This window comes from Apus apus, chromosome 3, assembly GCF_020740795.1.
Source record: "Apus apus isolate bApuApu2 chromosome 3, bApuApu2.pri.cur, whole genome shotgun sequence".
Lineage (NCBI taxonomy): Eukaryota > Metazoa > Chordata > Aves > Apodiformes > Apodidae > Apus > Apus apus.
This window is the reverse complement of record NC_067284.1, coordinates 73,383,295-73,410,471: the sequence shown is the minus strand read 5'-3', so window position 1 is coordinate 73,410,471 and position 27,177 is coordinate 73,383,295. Positions and strand designations below refer to the sequence as shown.

The window sequence follows — 27,177 nt, the reverse complement described above, 5'->3', positions numbered from 1 at the left end:
GTTGAGAACATGCCTCTCTTGTGCCCAGGGGGTGCATCCTAACTTCTGGCAAATATTTTTAAGAAGTGAGGGTGGCAATTAACCACCCCCATCACCCTCAAGGGGTAAAACAAAAGCTCTCTGCCTCTATTTTGATAGTAAGCAGGTGCCTATGTTCTCTTGTACATAGCAAAATGTTATTGCAGACAGCTGGGGAATGTCTAAACTTAAGACTTGGACACCCAATTGAGCTGAACGCCCACAGTGTGCTGTGCCTGATGAACAGGGAATTTCTGTCTGCTTAGGTTTCCTCTAGTGCCAATGCTGGATCTTTCCCCAAATTTCAAAGCACTGTTTTACAACAAAGAAGGAGCTGATATGCACATTTCCCATGCATGTTATCTTCCCCTCTCTGTACAGAGTAAATCTTGTCTGAACAATATAAGTCATGAACAGCTTCTCCTATATAACAGCTTCAGCTCTGCTGAGGGTCTCTCTGAGCCCCAGTCCCACAGAACTGATCACTAGAGCAGGCACCACATTTGTTATGTCTCTGAGGAAGGGTGCAGCACAGCAAAGACATGGCTGACAGAAGCACATAGCAGATGTCTTCTGGAAGGAGAGCTGAGACATTTAAAAAATCTTAATGTGCTTAGTTTTCCACTATTGGTAGCCTCTGGGATAGCATGTTATTGATGACATCCTCCACAGGACTACAGCTGGAGCCTGAGAGTGCAGTACCACAGCTGAGCACGAAGCCAGCTGAGCTGCTGGGAAATGCAGAGTGAGCTGGGTAGGACTGCTGTGGGTCCAGCCAGTGCCTCAGGCTTCTGCTCCAGTGTCTCTGATCCCACACAGAGCATGTTTCCTTATTGTCTCTTAACATAAATATCTCTCATAAATCATTAATCTCCATGTAGAAAGAGATTTTGCTGTATCACAGATAGCATTTTCTGTCACATGCTCAAAAAAGAATGAGTGAAGAAACGTGTTGAGAAGATAAATAACTGAAGACTTTTGATAGACATTGCACAAAACACGTTAGTGTAAATGGAAGCTCCAGGGATGCTGGAGAGCTGTGATGTTTTAATGTTTTCCATGATGAGGGGTCTGGAGAACAGATCTTCTGAAGAGAGCCTGAGGGAACTGGGGCTGTTCAGTCTGGAGAAGAGGAGGCTGAGGGGAGACTTCATTGTCCTCTACAACTACCTGAAAGGAGGTTGTAGTGAGGTGGGTCTTGGCCTCCTCTCCCTAGTGACTAGTGACAAGAGGAAATGGGGTCAAGTTGCACCAGGGGAGGTTCAGATTGGATATTAGGAAACAATCTCTTCACAGAAAGAATGGTGAGGCATTGGAACAGGCTGCCCAGGGAGGTGCTGGAGGCACCTTCCCTGGAGGTGTTCACAAACGCTAGACGTGGCACTTTGGGAGATGGTTCAGTGGTCATGGGGGTGTAGGGCTGACAGTTGGACTTGATGATCTTGACTTGTTGGGCAAGCAAGGACTTCTGCTTCCTTCTCTCGACTGTGGCCAGCTCAGTGTATCAGGACACCCTGCTGAAAACTCGGAAGTCTTGCTTGCTTCCTATCTGTGCAGCTGTGTCTTATGTACCAGGAGGCAACATAATCAGTTATTGTGCTACACACTATTTTATCTAATATATATCTATAGTCTTTCACTCTGTCCTGTCTTTGGCATGATAACAGGCAGTTTAAATAGCACAGAATTTAAATTAATTATAACTGGTTTCCTTTTTTGAGAAAAACAGTATTTGAAGGTTGAAGTATAAAGGAGAGTCATTCCATCTCTTCTGCCTTCTGACATCTCCCTGAACACTTTCTGAAATATCACTTATGAGTTCAGCTGTAGATCAACTTGACTACTACAATTTCTAGGCTACTTCTTGACTACTACAACTTCAATTTGATCTCAGAACAAAGAACAGGATAAGGACAATACTGATTAGTAGAGTTACAGTGGTATCTCAAGGACTGTGGATGGAAAACCACAACTAAAGCTAGTAATCCTTTGAAGGATCAGGCTGGAGCTCAATGGAAAGGCATCTACTGCAGGGACACATCAGGCCAAGGAGAATGTCTTTAGACCTGGATGCAAGTCTTACTCTCTAGAGACAACTGAACCACCCCAGGAATTCAAGGGGTTTAAGAAATGTATCCGGTTCTCCTCTGGTAAGGTGTTACACAGACTTTAGAGAAGACATCAGAAAAGACCTGGGGAGTTTTGTCTTTTAGGAATTTATTTTGGTTTCTAAAGTTACATAAACAGAGCCTGAATAATGTGGTAATGAGTACCTCAGGGACATGGAGAATAGCTTAACACAACAGAGGAACGCAAGTGATTGGCACAGATAAACAGGAGCTACTGATTCCCTGGAAATTGGGATAATTCACCTCTGGGAAGAAGAGCATCAGCCCTACTGCTAATGGACTGAAATCTCTGGGCTGCACAGTGGATCAGATTTGCTCCTTTGCACAACCCCAAACATCCCAGCAGGTCGATCTCTTGCTGATTAGGGAAACTTGCAGCTCCCCTGGGAGAGGAAATGGCCACTCATAGTGTCTGAGTGATGGCTCTGGTGTCAGAGAATCACTTATCAACTTGTTTTTGATGACTCCACTGGCTCCCCTGGATGGAGGAAGGAAGCCTGGCAATTGCTGAGGAAGAGAGCCGGCAACAAACCTGCAAAACAACTCTGTCAGCTCCTAACTGCTGCTCAGGGGCCATGATTCCCCTGCACAGCCAGGGGTTTGCTCCAATGGCTGGGCTACTGAAGCTGCCAGCTAACTAGTGGATTTGCAGGGAGGACGGCAGTGGGGGAGGGGAGGTTCTGCAGCCAACACAAATGAGGAGAACAAAGTGTTTGCAATTCCTTGGACAGAGAGTGAGCTGACACACAAACTTATTAATGTGAGTATCCAAAATGCACATTTCTCCTGTGGGAGCCATTGACCAGAGGCAGACAAGTTCTCTCCCTCGAGCTCAGCTGCTTCAATACAAAAATTTGAGCTAAGAGGCTGCTATAAGGATTGCTTTTCCCCAGGGAGAGCTCAGAGCAGTTATTTTGGGATATCTGAAGTGCAGGAACATTCCTGGGATTCTGTAATAAGCCTCAGAGTTGGGAAAACAGAATCTGCTAACCAGCCATGGTTTGGAAGGAGGCTACCGATCATCTCCAAAGGCCAAATGTTGCTTTACCATTGTCTTGCTTGGAGGAGCTGCAGAAGGTGCATGCCAGACAGGCTTAATACCCATTGGGAGAGCTTATCTTAGCTTGTCTCCTCCCCAGCCCATAACCCACCCATCTGGGACTTGCAGAGTACCACTGCTGCACTCACAGACAGAAAGGAGCTGCCCTGGTTTCATTCAGCAAGACTGGGGATGCTTCCTACAACCACATCCTTACACACAACGAGAGTGTGACCACTTGATGGGAAATTCCAGTGGGGAGCACCGTCCTACAGGAGGCTGCTCTGATGGTCCACCAGCACGTGTTGCGCTGCTGACGTGCCATTTTTGGGAGGAGGTGTAACTAGCTATGTCACCCTGCAGAGCAGGCTGAAAATAGGATTGCACTCACTGTGCCATGTGGCTCAGTGGTATGTCAGGACATGTATTTTTAGGAAATTCCTCCTTTGGGCAGAAAGGGTGAAGTGCTTGGCCTGGTTTGCAAGGCTGCTGGCTTTACCCAAATTTTTCATACTAGGGTGTGGGAGCATGTTAGCCACCAGCTGGTCTCTGGATGCCCTTAGAGCCTGGATTCAGAGTGGTTGTGGAAGGGCAAAAGGTGGCTGGTCTGCTGCTGTGCTTTTCTTTGTTTCCATGCATGCTTGCTCTCTCACTTGCTGGTGCTGTGCAGAGAGGGAACTGACCTCCATAAGAGTAGGGATGGAAAAAAAGTAAGAAAGTAAGGAAGATCAATGTCTTGGGAAGAATACGGTCTCTGAGGAGCAGCAATAAAAATGTCCCTTGCAGAGTGAATGTGTGAAGGGAACAGGGAGCTCAGAGAAGATAGCTCATGCAGAGAAGAAAGAGAGAGAGAAGGAAAAGCAGATGGTAAGCAGGTGATTTAAATAAGCTTCTGGAGAGGCAAAGAGGAGTCTGACTTGGCGAGGTACTTTTTGGGTGTAGCATAATGAAAAAAAGCAGTGCATCTCCATGCGGAGCCAGTTCCTGATGCATACAGTGCTGTGACTTGCCTAACCCCAGGAGAAGGAAGAGGTGAGGCAGTGCTGGACTCAGAATCAAATTCTCTCTGACAGACACTTGCCAACATCCTCTTATGCCCAGAACATCTTTCCTATCAGGCAGCATGTGTTCATCTCCAGCATCTGGGTTGTGATTTTTTGGCAGCTGCACAAAATCTCTGCTATTAAATCCCACCTGCCAGTCTCATGCCTGTTCCCACAGACCTTTGCCTGTTAGCAAATGTTTCAAAATCACACTGCCAGGCACAGCACATCATTCTACAATCCTACCACAGGCAACAGCCCTCATGCAAAGACTCCTTGTAACTTCAGTGGGCTGCATGAAGAAAAGGCTAGAGGACAGGCCTCTGGATTACAAGCAGAAAGAATTCATGTAAGTCATGGTTTGTACTGCATTCTTTTCAGCAATTTTTCCCCTGAATTATCTGAATACTACTACTTTGGTCTGTGACATTAAGAAGCTTTCTTTTGAGACATGTTCTGTGCTACAGATGGGCAGTAAGAGAATTTATTAACTTTGTTCACCATAATGTGTTCATAAGAAGTCTTTCTTCCATTCTTTACTAACATTTCCTTTCCCTTCTCTTGCTTCTTAGCAGTCCCAGATGAGCAATGCCACCAATGCAGTGTGTGCATACTGTTTGTTGCTTTGTTGTTGGTACAGTTCACTATAGTGAACGAAATTTGAAATACAGCTTGCTTGTCTAACCTGGATAAGATACCTATCCACAGAAATAACTGCAATTAACGAGGAGAAAGGACTCAAAGTTCCACTTAAATCATCTGCTACACTATTTCACATTCTGACTTTCCCCAGCACGAACCTAGGCAATGAGGCTGCACTTTTGCTGCAAAGGACAGTACCTCTTGGAAATGTTCTAAGCTACTTGATTGTTGTATCTTTAAAATTGCAAACAAAAGAGACAGTTGGTGCTTTCTGATGTGGACATCTGTCAGCAGAGAAACAACTGCTAATTGTCATGTAACAACCACACCAGCCTCTTCCATAGCGGTCATCTTTCTGGAACTCAAGCATGAAAAAAAACTGTTACTCATCCAAGCACCAAGAATATTCTGTCCAGATCTGGCTGCATTTCTGTAACGGTTTAAAATGCCAAAGGATATGATGCTCTTTTATGGATGGATACTTGAGGTCAAAATATGTAACCAAAATCTAGCAGTCAAATAATTGGTTTTGTTGTCGTATAATTAAGGTAATTACCTTTATACTCTACTACTTGCATTTTGGTTTTAGAAGCAATGTAGGTGTACTGAGAAATAGTGCTGATTCTCCTACACAAATATGAGCACATGGGATTTGTAGAGAATTGGCTCAGCAGCAGAACTATCTAGTTGCACTTCACCATTCAGAGACATCCTTGCTCCTAGAGAAGCACCACAGAAACTGTCAGTTTGGCAGGTACATGGCTTATACGTGAGCTCTGAACAATATTCAAGCAGTGCAGCACTGTCTTAAACCATGTGCAGAGAAGAACAGATAATTATCTTTTTATGAAACTATTGACTCTAGACAGCCTGCCAACTATAGTAACAATATACGTGATTTCCTCAAGCATCTGTATACCTCCTTTGCAGGCACAGAGTCATCAGCCTGTCACTTAATTGAAGAGAATGGAAAAAAATAGTTGCAACCTCTCCAGAGACAACAGATAAGGGCATGACTTCTAATGACTAGTAACTTGAACCAGGTTTCAATTGACCGAAAACTTCTGTGAGTATCCCTTGCTTAGATGGCACCAAGCTGCCTGCACTACAGACCAGTTGTTCCACTGGTTACATAGTTTGGCAGTAATCTAATGATAGATACTGTATTTGAAGGAGGAAAAAATTAATTTTCTTGAGAACTGCCAGAAAAAAAACATTACATCATCAGGAAAGAAAGTAAAATAAATCACTCACGATTTTCAGCCAACCAGTGAAAAAACTCAAAGGCATAAATATAATGAACTGGGTAACACTGAAACATACACGTAAGATACATTTTAGTGCTGTTCACAGACCTAAGCAAAAAAAACCCAACAAACCCACAAACTTTGTGAAGCCTTTTTAATCCATATGGTGTGAAGAGGACAGTAAGGAACAGTACAGCCCTAGCACTGCATGTATTCTGAAATCTAGCAAAGCCCTTTCCCTTTAATAATTTGGTCTGCCTTTGTGCTAGGAAGAATGGGCATGGGTACTTTAAATGACATAGCCTGAGATGCCCAGGGAGGTAGCAATGTGGAAAAGACCCACCATGTACCAGTATGACATGAGTCCAGTGCTCGTGTGTCCAGGGAGCTCTGGAGACAGCGAGTGAGGGAGAAGAGCATCTTCTGTTGTTGTTGTGACAAAGCCTCAATAAAACACAGGCTCCTGCAACAGCCCCTGATGGGGATGATGTACTTGTAAAACATTTACATTTTCAGCAGGATGTTTCTAATTAAACTCAATTGGTTTGCATACCTGCTGGGAGTGACTGCTCTGCACCTCATCTTCCTCTCCTACTTGAGCACGAAGAGGATGCAACTGCCTAGGCTACCACATAGCAGTGTGTTGCTTTTGTGCACTGACAGTAATTGAGAAAATGGATGGAAACAGCTGTGGTTTGTGTTTGCTACTGTTCTAGGAAGTGCTTTCTTTCATCTTTATTTCCCCCCCAAGAGCGCAGGATTGCTGAGGTTTTACAGCCCTTTTGTGACAGTGGGGGATTGACAAGGCTTCGTGCAGTTTCCCAACTGTATGGCATCATGATTGATGCTGATAATAAACTCCTCAGGACTAAGGAAAGTACCTGTACAGATCCCAAATACAATTAGATCGATGGGGAATGGATGGTATTGAAGCATGTTATGGTTAGTAGTTATGGTTAGGCAGAACAGTCAGCTGTCACTTATTAAACGCTTTTTAGCCTGCCTTATGAGCACAGCCTGACTTAACCACTTTAAGAAAGGGCTTCACTGATACTGTGTTATACCATCTGAGGTATTTACGGTTTCACTCAGAAAGGTCTAAGACAACCAAACCTTCAGAGAAAGCTGCTGAAATTGTGTGGACAATCAGCAGGATTTCTGGTTTGTGATTGCTGTTCTAGGCTCTCTTTCTGTGTCTTTAGGAAGCCAGCACTTGTCAGCAAGATGTAAGCCATGCCTCAGAAGAATATTTGAATATATTGGCCTTGTTGTACTGCAGCATTGCCTTGCTGTGAAATGAGAAAAATGCATTTACTGTGCTGTGGCAGCAGGTCAGCATCCCAAATGTTCTCCCCTCCAACAAGCTCACTGGGTCAGAATAATTCTGTTTTGGATTGTACAAGACAGTCTCCTGGGTAACACACTCCAGAGCAACGCTTGGGGGGAACACGCCCTTGAATGCAAGGCAGTCAGTGAGATTTATAATTACTGTTTTTTACATCCTCGTTCATTCAGGCAGGAAAGGACACTGCTGAAGACATCTCAAACAAGAGAAACAATAGATTTGCAGCTACAAAAATAGTTGTTGCTAATATGATTTGAAACCTGGCTGGCAGAAGGCGCTCTTCTGTCCACCGTGCTGTCTAGTTTAACACCAAAAAAAATGCACAGACTGATTAAACTCAGCCAGCAGTAGGGTATAAAATTCCGACTTCAGCTACCCTCTCCCAGAGAAGGGAATGTAAAACCCATTCTGTACCATCAAATCTTCTGACTGCATGAAGCAAGGTCTTGGCTCAGGGCCAGGCTCCAGCTGCCCCTGTAGTGATAATGACCACCCTCCCTCCGGGAGGCTCCAGCTGCATTTTCACACACGCCATACACGACAATTGTCTGAACACGGGGCTGTTAATGCTTCTGGGATGACAAACTGAACATGTAGATGTCTCATCAACAGCAAGCTCCATGCGAAATGTGTTTTATTTTCAGAAAAGCCCAGAGGTAAAAAAAAATAAAAATCTCCTGGTACAGTTTATCTGATGCTTTGTTTTTGAGCGTCCTTGATGCATAACAGCACGCTATCATCTCTAAAGATTAAAAACAATCCCTTCTTATTGCTCTGCTGGGTATTTTCAAAGAAATTCATGCAAAGATGAAAACAAAGAAAAACACTGCTCAATGGCTCTGCACAGATCCTGGGCCTCTATAGTTTCAGGTAGTCTGGAGACAATTTTAGACACCACGGACCTCTTAAATCCCTGGCTACAGCTCCATTGAGGACATGTTTGCAAAACTTCAGTAGCTTTAATGGGGTGAGGCTGGTTGAGGATTTTCAATATCATCTCAATTATATGGTTTTTAGGGTATAGCTTAATTGGGATCTAGAGCTTATCATGTGCAATACTCGATTTTCATTCTTTTTTTAAACTGGAGCTTCAAGTTAAGTATTCACACCTTTGTTCAGGCTTGGTTTAATAAAAATTCAGAGTAGCTAGGTTGGTTTTTCTGATGTTAAGGTCTCGGTTTTTTGGTGGCCTAAGTCACTGTATCATGACTGCAGGATTAGGGCCCAAAATGACAGAATTAAATGCAGTATAAACTGAGAGAGCCTCAGGCAGTCATGAAGGAACAGTTCAGCTCGCTTCAGTTAACATGTCTTTTGCTTTTACCCACTTGGCTTTATTGTTCAGAGTATCTGGCCCAGTATGAGAATAAAGTCCTTCCCCCAAGCCCCCATTCTGCTTCCAGCCTCTGCTGCTGGCTAGTTCTGATGGACAGTTGGAGAAGCTTCTGAAGAATAAATCTCTGTTGTGACACTGCTGCACCCAGGAAAAGTCTGAAAAGCGGATTTTTTTCTTTATCTTCACTCCTCCTGTGGCACTAGCTTTGCTCAGACTGAAAAACACTCTGCAGGTATACTTGAGGGTTTCGTTTTTAAAGGCTGGGCAAACTCATTCACAGGATCACTTGCAAGGCAAACTAAATCCAGACAGATCTGGCATAAAATGCTTGTGCCAACCACATGATGCAAGTATTGATTTAGGGGTGCTGGTGGTATGGAGGATAACAGGGATAATGTTGAATACAAAACCATGATCTGTTGCTGATGAACAGCCCCCCAGTGAATTGTATCATAATGCATAGGAAGGAAGCCTCAGCAGGTCATGTTCAGATTGTACCTGCTGCACAGTTTCATTCCATTTTTTGAAATATCTCTCTTATGTTTAAATTAACTTTATACCTGCTATGCACTGGCCACCTGCTTCACTGCAGCTGAAGTTTGTTCTAAAGTCTGTATGCTGGCTGGGTGTTGAAACTGCCCTCAAGTTCTTGGACAGTAATATCTAAAAAAAACCCCACCTCCCATGACTCTCCTCCCCATCTTTAAGGTGTTGGACTTCTTGTTTACTAAATACTTTGTACTTGTTAACCTTGGCCATCCCCTATCCTTTGTTTTAAGGCCAGGGTTGCTGACCCAAACCATTGTTAGTTGCTTGCTTGTGGTGTAAGAGCACTAGCAGAAGCACTTAAGATGTACAATATCACAGAAAGCCAGTTGTTTTCAAAGCCACCTTTGACTCTTCTCTTTCAGATGGGGATTACTGGAAGCACAGTGGCTTTGTTTGCGATAGTTGCTTTTATCTCTTCCCTGGGTCACCTCTTGAAGTGCTGATTTCCCAACATCCTGGAGGAGCTGGGGAAGCATCAGGTTCCTGTGTTTTGTGCAGCGAGGGATAGTAATATTCAAGCATGGTCTTGTTGAAGCTGTATGTAGCAGTTCTAGCCAACTGGGGAAGGGGGTGGCATCCACACCTACACAGCTGCTTCCCTAACCCTCTTCCTTGAGAACAACAAACCTTACCTAACATCTCAAGCCTAGGTAGTGTTAAAGACATAGTGTAAGTGTTCCTTCCTTGCCCCAAGCACTGGGATATGCTTCCATAGGTACCGAAAAGCCATAATAATTCCATGTAATTTGCAAGGTTTCACTTTTTACCATCAGCTCTGTGGTATCTGAGCAAGGGAAGTCTCTTCTAAAGGGAGCTCTCTTCTAATACTAGATGCAGAGAAGCAGTCCCTCTGGTTCTTCTCAAACTGTGACAGGCTCTGTGACTACTGAGATGGAAAAAGTTTGCAAGTCGTCTAGTTCAAAGTATGCAAAAATAGTAGGGCTGCACTCGCAACAAGGCTGCTACTCTGTCCCTGTTCAATGCCAGCTTGTGAGAGTGAAACGGAGTAGTGCAAAACTATCAAGATTTAATCTATTTACAGAATTTCAGTTGTATGAATTTGATTTGAAAGGATTTGCACTACATGTATATCTAATGACTTGTCACAGCGGCCTGCACTGACACAACATTATGTGAGCATTCTTATTCCAGAGACTAGCAGATATTCCAGAGACACTGATAAAATCACAGAGTACAGCTGACCAAGATAAAAATAAATTTATTAAAAATAGGCTGCCTTTTGGCTCAAGGATCTCACATATACACCATTTTTACTTTGTGATGCTGCTATTTTCAATGCTTTTGTTTAATATTTGCTGGTTTGGGAAAGCTGCTTTCAAACAATGGGTTACTTTCAAACCATTTCCTTTGATTGTTCTTCATTCACTATTCAAAGTAAGAGATTAGTTACAAAAGGTATATCCTTCCAGTCTGTCTCTCTTGCTGTGACAGCCAGCAAATAATAGATGATAGAGAATTCCTCAGAGAATGCAAGGTCTACGAGCTGACAAAGTCTCCTAACCACTGGTGACTATGGTGATATTTAAAGAAAAATAATTTCAAGGTACAAACACTTATGTCAAATACTTGCACAATCATTTATCATTAGTGAAAAGCAGTTCTGAGCTTTCAAGGTTGCTTGTTTGACCTATTTGTGGTATTCTAGGAACAACAGCAAGGAATCCTAAAGTGAAGGTTTCTGCTCCTAAACCCCGGAAATCTCCAGGGCTTGTACATTTTATCAGTCTCTCTCTACATTTATTTACTTTTGCTCTCATGACAAGACACTTTTCAGGCAAACAGGATTCCAAACAGTCCATGAACACAGTGCCGAGGATACTGCAGGCAATTTTGCCCTTAACGTGCATGAAATATGTGCAGAATCTCTTCCTCTCACTGAAGCCAAACTTGTATCTGCTTTTACCCATGAAGCCTGTCCTGAACTATCCTCATGGACACAATCTCAGCTCAGAAAAAAATTTTAAAGCTTTGGTGTCTGGCTCGATGTTAACAAGTTCACACATTTTCCTACTGCATCAAGCTTTGAGCCTCACAATGCAGCATGGGGCCATATATGACTTTAGAAATGCCTTACTGTGGCATTTGTTTAATTTGACCTAGCTTCATTTGTCAGTATTAGCCACTCCTGTGCTGTGCCGAGCTGCAAGTGACAGCCTCAAAGAGCAAACATCACTGCCTGCCAATGTGGGGCAAAAATTATAACTAGAAACTCAGAAACGCTAGAGCTTTTGTTTAGATGAAAGAGAATAATACTGCTCTCTTATTCAAAACCATGCAATCCCACAGAAGTGCCAAACTTGCAGGCCATTAGCTGCTCTGGGGAACACCGCCCCAGGGAATATTTACAGAAGGATGAAGCTAACATTTCTCCTTGTTTAAAAAAATAATGACGATCTCAGTGCTCCTTGAGAAATTATTTTAAATGCAGTTTTTAGTTCACCCTTTGCTACCAATGAGGTTTGGCCATGTTGGCACGTTATGCTTACACGTGCTGAGCGAGTGCTACATTTCAGCTGTACGCAGCCTCTTCAGTGCTGGTTCATGTCATGTTCAATGCAGGTGTTAAGCTCTGCAATACACAGATTGGCTTGACACGTTGTGGAGAAGAAGGGGGGGAACTGTTGCTTGTAACACAAGCAGAGATAGAGACCACAAGGATAAGCTTACCATTAAATGGCAATGGTGTTTGCCGTGCTAATAGATGGAGCAGCAGCTTTTCATGACCCCCAGAGTTAAGAGCCCCAGTGTCCTGGCTTGAGCTCTTAACCCTGGGGGTCGTGAAAATTTGAGCTTGTTAAAGCAGCTGATGCTACATTTCACAAACCTTTGAGTACACACATACCCATTAATTTACTTCCCTGCTGTAGGCCACGGAGGATGCCAGAACCTTTCCAGCAGCTTGCTGGTTTACAAACACGGAAAGCAAAAAATCACGAGGTCACACCAGGGTCCCTCCTACCAAAAGTGTCTTACTCCAACAGCTTTCCAATGAGTACTGATTTCCCAACAGGCCTAATTTTATCACATTTCTCTGATTTTGCTCATGTTGCCTTGGGCAATACCATTCCTTACTGTCCACAATGTGGAAAAAAATACTGAACACTGTCTGGCTTTTTGTACAAAGGGCTCTGTGGGTTACTAAAAAATTCAGAGTTGATACTAAAATCTCAGCATAACTCAGAGATGGCAGCTCTGTATTTCATTTAAGCACTGAACAAACTTAATGTTTTACTTATTCTGGCTGTAAAAGTCTTACTTGCTGTAAGTGATCATTATGAGTGATTCATCTCTGGCCCTTAATGGTGCAGGTCTTGCTTGTTCCTTCAGTGCCACAGTCTCACTGGAGCCTTAAGGGAAATCACATTTGCTGAACAGTGAGATCTTGCACCTGGGATGGAATAACTCCATGCAACTGTACAGGCTGGATGCCAACAGGGCATCAGCTCTACAGAAAAGAACTTAGGGATGCTGGTGGGCAACATCTGAGGAAGAGTCAGCAGGGATCCCATGCAGTGCTGAAGGCTAACAGCATACTGTGCTGCATGAGGTCATGCACCACAGCAGGCTAAAATAACTATTCTGTCATTTGTGAGACAGGACCTGGAGCGCTGTCACCAGTTTTGGGTTCTCCAGTATCAGAAAGATGATCGCAAACTGGAGAAGGGTAGGTGGAGGGCCACTGAGATGCTGGGGGTATCATGCTATTATGAAGAGTCTGAGACAGGAGCATATATTCAGCCCTTCCCTCTCCAGGCTAAGAAGGTATCCGATAGTCATCTTCAGGTACCTGATGGGCGACTGAAAAGAGATAGGACTAAACTTTTCTCAGAAGTGCTCAGTTGCAACAGATTAAGGTGCAGAGAGAAAAATTCTGGTTGATTTGCTCTTAGAAGAAATTCTTCACAAGGAATGGTGCAACATCAGAATGTGGGCCCAGAGAGGTGACAGAATTTCCATCCTTGGAAATACTCAAAGCTCAGCTTGACACGGACCTAAGCAACCGGCTCTATATTTGAATTTGGCCCAGCTGCCGGAGGAGGGACCAGATGACCTCTAGGGGAAAGTTCCTTTCTCACCTAAATTCTTTTATGATTCTAATGTGCCTCATGACACGTGCACTAAGATATTAAGCACACTTAATATATCATCACTGGTGTCAGGTATCGTCAAGGCTTTCATCAGCTGGAACACTGCCGAGCTGACTCAAATACTGTACATCTCGTCTAAATGCAAGTAAAAAGGCACATGACAGTTTCTGTGTATCTCAATTAGCTTTTTACCATGCATGTTGACATTCAAAATTAGCTGACTCGGAGGCCTGTTCCCCACTCAGTTCTGAGCTGATATTGAGCTTGCCTGGTTTGTTGTAAAACTCAGTAAGGCTCACAAAGTAAGGCCCTCCTTCAGAGTCACATTAACCACAGTTTGGATTTTGGGGGAATCAAAGCAAAGCCCACACAGTACTAACCTAATGAATCAAACCTTAAAAGACTGTTGTTCCTGAATAAAGCAGCAAACCTCAGCTACAGCTCCACAGACCTGGCTCTTCTTTTACTGCTCTGCTCCTAGGATGCAAGAGGAGCAGTGGGCAGTGATGCCTCTCTCACATTGGCATCTATTATTGTAGTGCTAAGTGCTAGCTCCTATCACCCCCATAATCCTGTCTGGGAAACTCTGCTACAGCATTTACATTACCTTTGTTTAGTCAATGCTGACAAATAAAAGCATAAAAAAATAATCTTCACTGTACAGCTTGGCACTACTGAGATGCTGCCATGTTACAGCTGACTTTTATTTGCAGTCTCTTATGCTGGTGACAATCTCAGAAAGCAGATATAGCCTGGTAAGTGAGGCAATCATAAACCTGATGTTTTTATGAGCCTAACCTTTGTATTAAAATGAATGCTGAACAGGTGAACCCAAGAAATGAGAGAACTGGGCTAAATATGAAAAAACAACAATGCAGTAATTTCTCTGGAACAAATCAAAGTAATTTCACCTCATTTCCTGCTTTAGGTCATGCACCAGATACTGCCTCGTGACTAATTTGAAGGGTATAGGATCTATACAAACATAGACACTCATGTTAATTGCACAGTCTCCCTGTAGCTTCATGGGAAGAACAGATGTAGACACTCCACAAGGCAATGCAGAGCAGGAGCCTAACAAATGGGGCTCTGCACCAACCTGGGAGAAGTCCCTCTCTCTGGGCAACAGGTGGAGAGTGACCAACACATATACCTAAGCTGAGAGCTAGGCAATGTGACTTTTCACCTATGACTTAAAAGAACTGAAGGGAGTGTGTTAAGAAGGAAGGACCAATATATTTTCAGTTGTGCCCTGTGATAGGATGAGGGGCAATGAATGCAAGCTAGAGCACTGGAAGTTCCACCTCAACGTGAGGAAGAACTTACTTACTGTGACAGTTACAGAGCACTGGAACAGGCTGCCCAGAGAGGCTGTGGAGTCGCCTTCTCTGGAGACTTTCAAGACCCGTCTGGATGCATTTCTGAGTGATCTGCCCTAGATTCTGTTGTGGTCCTGCCCTGGCAGGGAGGTTGGACTCGATGATCACCAGAGGTCCCATTCAACCCCTAACATTCTGTGATTCTGTGAAAATGGAATTGCCAGCTCAGACTCTCAGAAGGAAAGAAGTATAAAAGCCCATTGTTTTGTTTATTTCTTACAAAGCTGATGGCTATTAAGTAAAACACGACAGAAAAATTACTACCTACTCAACTTCCAAAAATACGAGTATTGAGGACCAATTTAGGCAAACACTATATTCAACAATGCCAGTGAGCTGCATGACTCCAGAGAGCAACCACAAGACAGAGATGCTCAGGCCTGTTTCAGATTAAGCAGTTCCCAGTTGGTATGCTGTGCCCAATGACTGTCTCCAGTCCGTGCCCTTCCTGGTGGAAGAAAGGCTCAGCTAACTATGCTGGTCATAAATCATGCCACTGAAAGGTGATTAGCTTGAAAATCCCCTGTTGTTCTGTCAGGAAGCCATACAGAAGAGTTGCAAATCCATTAAATTACATCTTGCAGATATGTATCTAAGGAGAATACATGGCATTTGGTGATCTATGGAAACTACTGTGTTATACCTTCAGACAGCTTATATGACAAGCATCTCTTCCGAAATTAACATTCTTGCCATGTGATTCTCATTAGCCTCACTCGACTGTTCCATTAATCTTCCATTTTTCCTCCCAAGGGATTAACATTGATTTTTTTTGTCTTGCACACACACAGGAAGGTCATACTGTTTCCTACAGGGTGGATTCATTCAATAAGGAACTACGGTATTAAACCTGACTTGATGTTATTGTCAATAGAGCTGAGCTGCCACAATGCTGCTTATTATTAAGAGAATTTCAATGCAACTCTCCTGAGTCCAGCTACATCAATCATTCCAGTCCACGATACACACAAGCCACTTGACAACTCATTAAAAATATATATAAAAAATGGAGGTCAGGGCTGTGTTCCAGGGAAGCCCTACTAACATTCAAACTCCACCTCTAATTTAAAAAATAATAAAACTCAAAATAATTATAAAATGTTTCTGGGAATAGACTTCCTTCAGCAGAAAATGGAAATTGGAAGGCAGGAGAGCAGGTGGGCCTGCAAGACATTTTAAGCTGGACAATCTAGATTTCACGTCAGGTGTGAAGACAGTATGAACTTGGTCACTTGTGGTCTGGGCAGGGAGGTCTGCATGCCTAAATCGGCAAGCACTGTTTTGAGTTTGGTTAAATTCTACCTACAGGGACCTTCAGGGCTGCCCACTGCCTTCCTCATAAGTTGATCAAGCTCTAGTATCAGAGGGGTCATATTGTTCTTCCCACATCTTGTTCTGGAAGGCTGCTCCAGAACCTCTCTGCATCGATGACTGGGAACCCTCTTCAATCTTCAGCATCAATTTAGAGCAGGTAAAGCTGCATCCTTTAGTTGATTCATCTTTTCTCTCCCTGCAGCATTCAATAGTTGTTTCCACACATACCTGTAGTGGGAAAATGTACACCCCCTTCCCTGTCTTTGTTTTGCTGCCCTGACAAGACAAGCACTCTCTTGCCTATATGTGACTGTCATAGGTGGTTTGGGGTTTTTCTCCTGCTCTTTTTCCAGCTGGGGCTTCTCTCTCTTGAGCACTTTTGCAAAAACTTAGGCAAAAGTCACATGAGCAATATTACATAGCAACTCTTTGATAGCCTTGGAGCTTTAAGTATGGGAAGGATGAGAGGAAAGGAGCAAGAGGAGTATTTTCAGCACATAAAAAATAAACAAGTTTAGATGTCACAAAGAACAAACAGGAAACGTGTATTAAGTTCCTGCCTCAGAAGTTGAATTTTCCAAAGTGCTGCAGAGTTCCTCCCAATTTCTTGGTCCTGGATTTTTTGTTCTGTTGTTTTCAGACAATGAAACAAGCTTCTGTTCACTTTCAGATTCTTTGTAGTGAATGCTACCTTTCTTGCATAAAATAGCAAATAAATACCATAAATATCCCAGAGCCTTCTGGGGAAAATCAAAGTTGGGCTCATCTACTACAGAAATCTATAAGGCAGAGTGGGATGGAAAAGGAAGATGCAATCTGTTGAACAACTAATGTAAGAGAAAAGGTGTGATTTTACCTATCTCTGGGTGGCCAGTGCCTTGCCTATGTATTTTCAAATAAGCAGCATTCTTCTTTTTCCTGTGTCTTCTATGTCCCTTCCATTTCTTTCCCCTCCCCTTCTCTCTTACACACCCATAGTTCTCCAAATATACAGGAGAAATGAAGTGCATTGAATAGAAAAAAAAACTGTGAAAAAAACTGGTAACAGCATATAGGGATTTCCCCATATCAAGGGAAAACTTATGGGGTTGGCAAAACTGTTTATATGGTTTGTACTATCAGAGTAGTCCAAAAATATCCTGCTGGAAACTAGGACTTTGCAAATTCATCCTTCAGTGTTTTCTTGTACACTCCTTATTAGGTAGACCTAAGACAGTCCCAGAGTCTGCAGCTCTCCAAGCTGCATCACAGATGACGTCACTAGTCTTCCTTTGGGTTGCTAGAATCTCCTGTTGCCTGTCACTATTTCTTAATTAAGAAAGGAGGAAAAAAAAAAAAAAAAAAAAGGCATTTTGTTCAAGGTTACTCCATTTTCGGAAAGGCTCATAACGGCTGCCTACTCGAGTGCTTTTTCTACCTTAAGGTCTGTCATGTCTCTCTTAAAAATCCAACCCCTTTCTCACCCAGGGAAACTGCAGAACTGAACTGGTCCAAAGATGTTCTGCTTGCATGGAATTTGCCGAGCAGAAGGATTCGTTCACTGTCAGAGAAAGGAAGCTCCCTCCCTCCCCCCCTGCAAAAAGCTATTTTTTGCAGGCGTTGTCATATCTTATCCCCAGGAAGAGAAGAGGGCTGTGCTAGAAAGCCCTCAGATTCGCATTTGCTTCTGTTTACTCTGTCCTTCACAGCACTGCTGCGACAATTTATCAATAGAATGGAGGGCAAGGCACAACACGCAGGCAAGGCAGATTCCTCTAATGATTACAAACCTTTGAGAGAGGAAGAAACAGTTCACAGATCTGCCTTCTAAATCCCACTCCCACCGCAATAATGTTTTCATCGCTACTTACATTTAGGGACATAAGGGTACTCGGAGCTGTAAAGCACTTCCTTTGTGCTGAACAGTCGCAGTACTGTGCCCAAAATAATTTGTGGTCCAAAAGCCCAAACGAATAATAAAGCACCACAGGAATCAAGACATATAATTAGAATAAATAAGATTTTGCGCTTACAGAGTGCCTGTCATCTGAAAGTATGCGCAGATATTAATTAAGCTCTACAAACCCCAGATGAAGTAGATTAGTAGCTTCATCCCTGTTTTACAGAGGTTTAGAGTAAAGTGTGACACATAATCACAGCTGAAAGCGCAGAGGAGCTGGCGGTGCCGGGGATGGTGAGAGCCAGGGCTCCACCTCGTCTCCAGCCCTCTTCACTGAATTGCCTTCAATGGAAAATGACTGATCTGCAGATCTTTGCTCTCTGGAGGAGGAAGGACCCACCCTGCCGCACAACAGCAGCAAAGCTCTAGCCTGAAGTGTTCTAATAAAACACCATGAAGTGCTGCTCAGCTTGGGAAGAGAAAGCAGGAGCTCACTCGCCCTCATACATTTGCTTCGGGTGCTCTTTCTGAAACACCAAGAGATCGTCCCTGCATCAGCATCCTCCACAAACAGTCATAATAACACAGCTTGTGGCTTCTTAGGCTTGGAGTACATGACACATGTAATACCTTAAGTACTTTAATCTGCAATGTTAAGTTTTTATTTTTCTATTTCTGTGTATTTTACTATAACTCAGAAGCCGTAGCGACTTAGGATCACACAGACACAATGGAATTAAAAACTACAGTCAATACGTACATCAAAACTTCAAAAACCTCTCTGGAAGCAGATTTTACATACAGAAATTCTGAATAAGAAAAATCATAAACACACCTGATAGTATAAAAATATTTTAAGTAATAAACTCAATGCATATATGTATTTAAGAAAAAAACCTTTAAAAACAGTGCTACTAGTAAAGCTTCAATTGTTTTGTATGTCAAAGAACAGTTAGAAATTAGTTTTGCTGTCATCTACTGAAATTCAAGTTCTTACGACAGCAAATTCTTCTTAAGTATTTAAGGAGCCATTATAAGGAAAAATATTCTCAGTACCACAACTGTCCACTTAATCAAAATTACCCAGACCCTAACTCTGCTTATTACCTTTACCAAAACAAGAGCAAAGGAGCATTAAATGCAGCAAGGAAGAAGTATCTCCAGAACAGATAAAAACAGGTAGCTCATTGTGTCTCCAGATACAATTATCTGCCTAATTGCACTCAAGACAAATGCGCAGTTTTCCTAACTACAGGGAGATACATTTTAATTGTGATGTTCCATTCTCTGTACACAAATACAAAATAAACAAGAAGTGTCTCTAGAAACTGGAAACAGATGATGCCATCCTTACCTACAAAACAACAAATAAATTGGATAAACCATGGATATCAAGTAGCTCCTTAGATGATAAATAACTCTGATAATGTGAAAACTCTGCTCTTTTCCCCCCATATTTTAGCATAGAAAGCATTCCATCTTCAGCTTTTAAGGTAAAAATGCTTTTAATTAGGGTCCTAGCTACCTTAGAAAACATACAGACCTTGGTATGATGAAGTTATGGTAATTTACCCACGCTGAGAATCTGCCCCATGATTTATATGATTACTTCATGGCAGCATGAAACGAATCCCCCAGGAAGTAACACATGTCATCCTTAAAAATATTAAGCAATCAAGCCATGGTTTTATTATGTGAATGGATGCCTTTGAAAACAAGGATGCATGCACCATACTGTGAGGTAAAATGAAATAAATGAACAGAAATAATTCATTTCCATGTTTTAATCAGTGGAAACTGTAGTCTTCAAATTATCCTGATGCTACCGAATGCGAGTCTGGAGACAATAGGTTGACTCTCCTACTAAAAGGAACATGAAATTGCATCCTAAGTACACAATGAAGGCCAAATTAAACAGTCCAAGACTCTTTGTGAAGTCTCTTTCTTTTTATTGAGCCCTTGTGTCCAACTGAACAATTAAGAGAAGAAGATTTAAACAAAGCATCATATAGTTTTTAAATGCTCAAATCTAATAAAAACCAATGTACTCATCTTAGGCAAAAAGAACATTATCTATACAAAAACCTGCTCTCAAGCAAGCTCTTCAGCTTCTAGCATTAGCAGCAGAGAACAATTTGTGTTGCAGCAGCTAAAAGGATGTCACTGGCAAGCCAAATGAAGAATATATATCAAAGACTAGAACTGCATGCTCGCTGGCTGTGTTGTATTCACAGGCTGGGACACAGACATCTCTGCAAGGACCTGAGACAACACCATTACATGGCTCACTGCTATTATAAGTCACAATCCATTAATTAGAGATGCTGACTGTTGAGAAAAAATCTAGCCCCTACAGGCAGGAGGAGATGCAAACAGAGCTGTGGTGATGTGATCACGTTAATACAAAGTATTTGAAATACAACACTGTATTTATATAAACATTTACATATGTAACAATTAGATGAGTAGAAGACCATGGGACTGAGAGGTTTTTTTAACACTGAGTCTACAACACTGAATGTGAAGCTAAGCTAATTTTTCATAAATGCATCTTAAAAAGAACTGCAAGAAGTTCAGAGAGAAGCAATGGCAATAATGAAAGGAATGGGAGTGATTCAATGACAAGATACCTATGAAATCAGTAATGGGAGGTGGGATGAATAAGAACAACGTGCATGAGCCTGGCTAGAAAGAGCTGCATTGAGAACACACAAAATTTAGCAGTTCTTTGTATAGCAGAAAGCAGACCTGTGGGTCTCCTTGTCAACAAGTACTGTGAATGCTGAAAGCTAACACAAGCTCCAGACAAATTCAAGAAGGAGAAATCCACTGACAATTACTAAGCATGTAGAATCTACATCTACTTCAGGATGTCCCTGAGCTATGTCATTACCTCAGAAGTACCATGTATGTCTGCCCAGCTCTCATTCTTTCCTAGGCACCTCCTTATGCTGCTGTTGGAGAGGACTAGTTAAACCCCTGCTCTGACCCAGTACAGTCACGCCTATGCTATGTTTAGTATCTACTTGCAGAAGAAAATCCTGGTATTCAAATTCACTTTGGGGAGATGACTAGATGGAAAGCAGCTTTGTAGAAAAGGACCTGTGGACAACAAGCAGGCCATGTGCCCTTGCAGCAAAGGCAGCTGCTGGTAGCCTGGGCTGCATTAGAAGGAATGTTGCCAGCAGGTTGAGGGAGGTGATCCTTCCCCTCTACTCAGTACAGGTGAGGCCACACCTGGAGTACTGTGTCCACTTCTGGGCTCCTCTGTACAAGGAGGACATGGACACACCAGACAGAGTTCAGCAAAGGGCCTCTGGGATCCTTAAGGCACTGGAGCATCTGTCATACAAGGGAAAAACCAAGAGAGCTGGGGCTGTTGAGCCTGTAGAAGAGAAGTCTCAGGCAGACCTTAGCAATAGGGTTAAATATCTGATGGTAAGGTGTAAAGAAGATAGAACCAGACTCTTCCTAGTGGTACCCAGTGACAGGATGGGAACAAATGGAAATACAAGCAATTCCATTTAAACATAGGAAAAAGCATTATTGATTTTTAAGGGTGGTCAAACACTGGATCAGGCTGCCCAGAGATGCTGTGGAGCTGCCATCCTTGAAGATACTCAGACCCCAGCTGGAGATGGTTCTGGGTACCCTGCTCTAGCTGAAGCCACTTGAGCAGCAGGATGGACTACGTGACCTCCCAAGATCCCTTCCAACCTTAACCATTCCATGATTCTGCTATTAGGCTGATACCTCCCAAACTGCATTTACCATGGAAACTCCTCCAAAAAATAACTAGGCCTGCCTGGGGAAAGGCCAAAATCTACACTAATCTCAGAAAACAAGGGTCACAAAACTGCCTATAGTCAATTCGTTGGCCCAGCTTAGGTGACTTAAACTCAGATGAATGGAAAGCTTGTTTTTCCAGCTTCAGTTGGAAGGTACTGTATGACTGTAAAGCCCTTAGTATGGCTGCCAATCTTATGTTTTGTGGTACAGATGACAGTCTAAGAAAAAACAGAAGTCTTATGATTACTACAACCAGTGTTACCTGCATGTTCTACTTGACTTAATTACAGAACAAATCAAATACATTTTCATTAGATTATGTTCTCCATCCATTTATGTAGTCACAACAGAACACAGAAGACTGTTTCAATTTACACCTTCAGAAAAATTCACCAAACACAACTCCATATGTATTTTGCTTTGTTTTGCTATCAAGCATAGAGATAAAGTAGTGCAGACAGCTATGTGGCATTCTGATAACAACCTTATCATCCTTGCCCCAGCCTTCAAGAGAAGTGAGGAATCATCACTATCTTCCACTGCAATCAATAAGACTCAAGTATGAGTCAAGCAAATATTTTTTCTTTGTTTTTATGTTTTGTTGTTGTTGTCATTAAAGCTGGCACAGTGATGGAGAGGAAGATGCCCATTTCCTTCACTTTTAAGGACACAATTCTCTTCTTCCCTGAATTAAAACATGTTGAGAACTGCTCTAACTCAACCAAGTGCTACGTAAGATGCACAATGGGCAGAAGCCTTCTGAATATCTCAAAGTTTTCAGTGGATCTTGCATCATTATAAATTGAGCTTTAGGACTCAAATCTAACATGCTGGCATTGATTTTTCTCATTCTCTGAATCAAAAGGGATAATGGTACTGAATGCACTGTGGCTGGGAACTAGCAAACTTCAATGCCTTTCGCAAGTGACATAGGGGTAGGTGGATTTGTGTAGTGCTTTATAGGGAGGTGTCATCTGCCCTGGCTTATATTTTCTGACTTGGCTGGGCACATGTCAGTTTTGCTATCACCATCCGAAAGCTGTGTATATCATGATGTTATATAACCAAATTCGGTACATACTGAAAGAACTAAGCCATAGTTAGAAAGTCCTGTCAGAGATTAGCTTCTAGCATGGCTGACTGGTCACAGTGTAAGACAAGGGGATACAGGCTAAACTCTTGTTTCTGGACCAGTGAAGATACCTACTCAGTAGAAACTCTATCAGCTCCCCTGGGAGGGAGAAGTGCTTTATGATCTTTGCAAGCAGAACCCAGAATGAGCCTGTGAAAGGGAAGAAGAAGAAAAGAACAGGGCTGTTCTAGTAAAGGAAGGAAGATGGAAACGAGTGACATAGAACAAGGAGAAATATGGAGAAAAACCCCAACTCCTAGCAAGTCATATTCACTGAAAAGAGTTGTGGTTTTACAGTATGTAGTTTCTAAGAGCCAAGCTAAACTGATTATTTCTGATACAAACAGTTGTCCAACCAAAGGAGTAGCTCCACACCTCACCAGGAGTACTTTGGTACATAAATGTGCCCCCAATAGCCCCAAATAACTGATTCTATGTGTTTTTCCCAAATGAAAATAGAACTCTTCAAAAAACATGCTTCTCTAGATCAGGTATTAGCCGGCAGTACTTTGCAAAGGCCATCGGTGGCTTCTTACTACAGGCTTAAAGTTACTGTGGCATCACTTAGAAACTGCAGGAGTGCTAGGAAGAAGCAGCACAACCACGTGGTGTTTTCAATGTGCCTGTGGTTTGCTTCCCACAGGATCGGACACCTACTGCCAAGAGCCCCTGCTATGAAGCACAGCCACCTCCTCAGATGCAGCCAGCACTGCAGTCCTGCTGCACGGTGCTGCACATCCATGCAGCGTCGTGCTTTATATGGAAAGCACAAGGATTGGATGGCTAATGTGAACGCCCGAGCGTCACAGAAAAATGCAGCCTCTTTCAGCTACGCAGAGAAAGAGCTTGTGTTTATTGTGGTGGTGACTTTACCCTGTGTAAGAGTGAAGTTATTGACACCCGATGGACTCGTTCATTACTAGATCTGTGCCCTTCATTTAAAGCCAGCAACGTTCTTCAGGTTGGAATCTTCCAAATATAGCTTTGACAACCCAGTTCTGAGATCCCAGGGGGAGAGACAAGACTACGTTGCTAATTGATGCTGATACACCAGGGAAAATAGGCACTGGCTACAGCGCAGTTTTCCCTTAAAGTGGACTAGGTCACTTGGATGGCATTTGCACTAAGTCAAACAATAATTCTCATAACCAGATCCTCTTTCCCTAAATGATTACACATCCACAATAATTTTGCCACAGTGGGAAAACTACGGACTCAAATGTTTGGGGAGGCGAGCACTGAAACAGCATGTGTGAATTTAATTTCAGCTCCCTGTGTGTCTCTTGCATAGTTTCAAACCACTTGGAACTAGCTGATAATCTAGTTTGGCCTCTTGCATAATCCAAGACATACATTTCCCTTTGGTAGGGGACTGAACAGACTGTGCTCAAGAACTTGTATTTTTAATAACAGTACAGCTAGAACTTGGCTAATATATACATTTCAGAAAGGAATCCAGTCTTCTGATGGCCTCGAGGAGATGCAGAATTTACCACTTGTTAGATTATATCCTCAATTGCACAAAGCCAGTCTTATGTTCTCCATTGGGATCACTGTCTCATTCAGTACACAGGACAAAATCACTTCCCTAGCAGCAATTCAATATTTTATTTTTGCCCTTTTTATTTGATGCATAGCCCTAAAAGCCTTGTTTACTGCACATTATTCCAGCTCTGTTCTGAAGGCAGAATGATTAATTTCTTTAGAGGCTTTTTCTATAGTGCTCATCAGATGCTTCTAACTTGTTATGTGCAATTTCCTAGCTTTTGGAAAAGCACACAAAGGAATGTCATTATGTGGCATCCTATAACTACTGCCATGATTCATATCAACAGGGATATACCAGACCTTTGCTATCTTAGTTAACAGGTGTGAACCACAGGCTGCCAGCAGTGCCAAGCTAAAAGAGATGAGGCACGTGCTTAAGCAGGTGATTTTCACTGATATTTGCTGGCACCAGGATAGGAAGATTCAGAATTTTAAGGAGCCTGCAGGCTATGGAGTAAAAGTACTCTTGCAGATTCATGCTCCTTGTCTCTCTCGGATGACCAACCCCTTTAATTCATTGTTTCCAACATACCTACCCCTGAACACGTGTCTCAGCCTGCTTCCTTAACCCACCCAGTCTTACTATTCCTATCTATCCAGTCCTACCCAGTCTTACCTATCTTATTCTGTCTTATTTTCTATCTACCCTTATTTCTCTCACTTTGTTACTGAGTTTATCCTTCCTCTTCCCTACATGCCGATGGATTGAGTCTCTGCCCCTAGGTTCCCCATCCCACTGTCTTTTTTCCCTTTTACTCCTATCCCTTGAGTAAGAGATGATGGAGCTTACTGGAGTTTGAGGGGAATGAGCATTCACAGACTCCTTAGAGGCTTCAGAAACACATATCTACTAGGCACGTATGAAATGTGTTTTTTAAAGGTCATGACTTGGATAACCTAGGAAGGATTTTCTCAGGGATACTAAAAAGCAGATTACCATGTTACAAAGACAAGCCATTCCTGACAAAACTTGGAGGCACTAAAGCACAGTAAAGATGTCACAGAGGCCTTGAAGGTCTCTTCTTTAGCCTCATTTTCAGAAACAGTTAGGCCATGCTGAGTGAGATTTTCCAAAGTAAATTGGGCCAGAGCAGATGTGCATCTCAGAAATTTTTATTGTAATTGAATGTAGTTTCAGAAAATTGCAAACAACTGAAATGGGAAGAAACAGTATGTGGTTCTGTCTATAAAATAAGGCAAAAATGAAAGCTATTAGTATCACGTTGGCATCTAACTTGATGGCTAGTCTGGTATCAGTGACTTGACTGAAATCATGACACTAACTGAGCAAAGAACATCATTCTATCTCACCAGGTTTTTGCCAACTGATTTTGTAAAGGTTGTATCACAGCAACAAAGCAGTATTATTGCCTCATATGCGCCTGATATGTGCATACCTGGTTTTGTAACCTTCTCCTGGCATAGGCACCAGCTATTCACTCACTGGTTTCGCATTGAACTCATTAATACCAAATACCTCATCCCGCGCCTATAGGTTCTACTATTTTCTCTCAATTTCACTTTACGTTTGTCCTCTTGTGCACTGATACTCCTTTAGTTTTAGAGTTGCCTGCAAACCTCATCAGGATTAAATTTATGTCAGATAATACAAATCTGCTAGCAAAGACAGAAAACAGTCACATGGATATAGAATTCCTGTAAAAGTAAAATTAGTCAAGAAGGACTTCTAAAATCTAAGGGAGATCTAGTCGGGGCTACAGTAAACAAGACACGTAATTGATGAAATACAATTAACTGTTGTGATTTTGAAAGAGAAATGAGTTTTGGTTCTCCACAAAGCTTCTTGTATTATTATTCTTGTTGTTATTATTATTATTACTAATCTCTAGGGCCTGTGTCTGTAACTAAGATTGTTTTGGGGATGGTACAACAGAAAAATACTCACTGGATGGGAGTGTTACCAAAAACCCCCCAAAATGTGGAGTCACCTTTTCTACAGAAGTTTGGAGCTAAGACAGTTTAAGATAACAACAGATTAATCTTATTATAAACTCACATTTTACCTTGATTTGAGTAGACAAAAGTCAACAGCCCAAAGTTTACAAACCCATCCATATATATCTATATTCTATAGTTATTTAGTTCAGATCTTTCAAACATCAGTGTACTGCTTATTTAAAATGCATAACAGTTAGTAGGGAAAGCAGCAAAGACAAAGCAGTGGATTGACTTCCAAAACTATCAGCCTTTGTCAATTTAAATATTTACTTTTGACACAAGTCTTAATTAGTTTAAAACATTTAATCCAGTCTTAAAATAGAGGTTCAAGCTACCCAATTTAATCTTGGAACAGTCACTTGCTCTCTGGATTAGGAAGACAATGGCATCCAGAGCAAGCATGAGCCCTCTCCCCTTATTACAGTTAATCAGGAACATAAATACTATAATGGAGCTGAGCCCCTGCAAACTCACCAGGCTGTGCATAATTTCCACTCCAGCTGGATTCACTGTGAGCGCTTCATCATACAATTGCTTAGCCTCCTCCAAATTGCCTTTCATCTCTGCAAGCCTCCCACGCATGTACAGTACAGCATGAGATGTGGGGAAAAGACTAGCTGCCTCCAGGATACAAAAGCCTGCTTCTTTGAGATGCTGTTGTTCCATGAAGAGTTCAGCTAAAAAAACCAACAAAACAAAACAAACAACCCCTACCATTAG

At 42.3% G+C, this 27,177-nt stretch overlaps 1 protein-coding gene across 3 annotated transcripts in view; it reads right to left on the bottom strand.

The window, feature by feature from the left end:
• TTC7A (tetratricopeptide repeat domain 7A) overlaps positions 1-27,177 on the bottom strand; it is a 177,603-nt gene that overhangs the window by 13,122 nt on the left and 137,304 nt on the right. For all 3 annotated transcript variants that reach the window (XM_051616042.1, XM_051616041.1, XM_051616043.1), the window contains one exon: positions 26,932-27,134. In XM_051616042.1, coding sequence (XP_051472002.1) covers positions 26,932-27,134 — 203 coding nt within the window. The remainder of the gene's footprint in view (positions 1-26,931; positions 27,135-27,177) is intronic.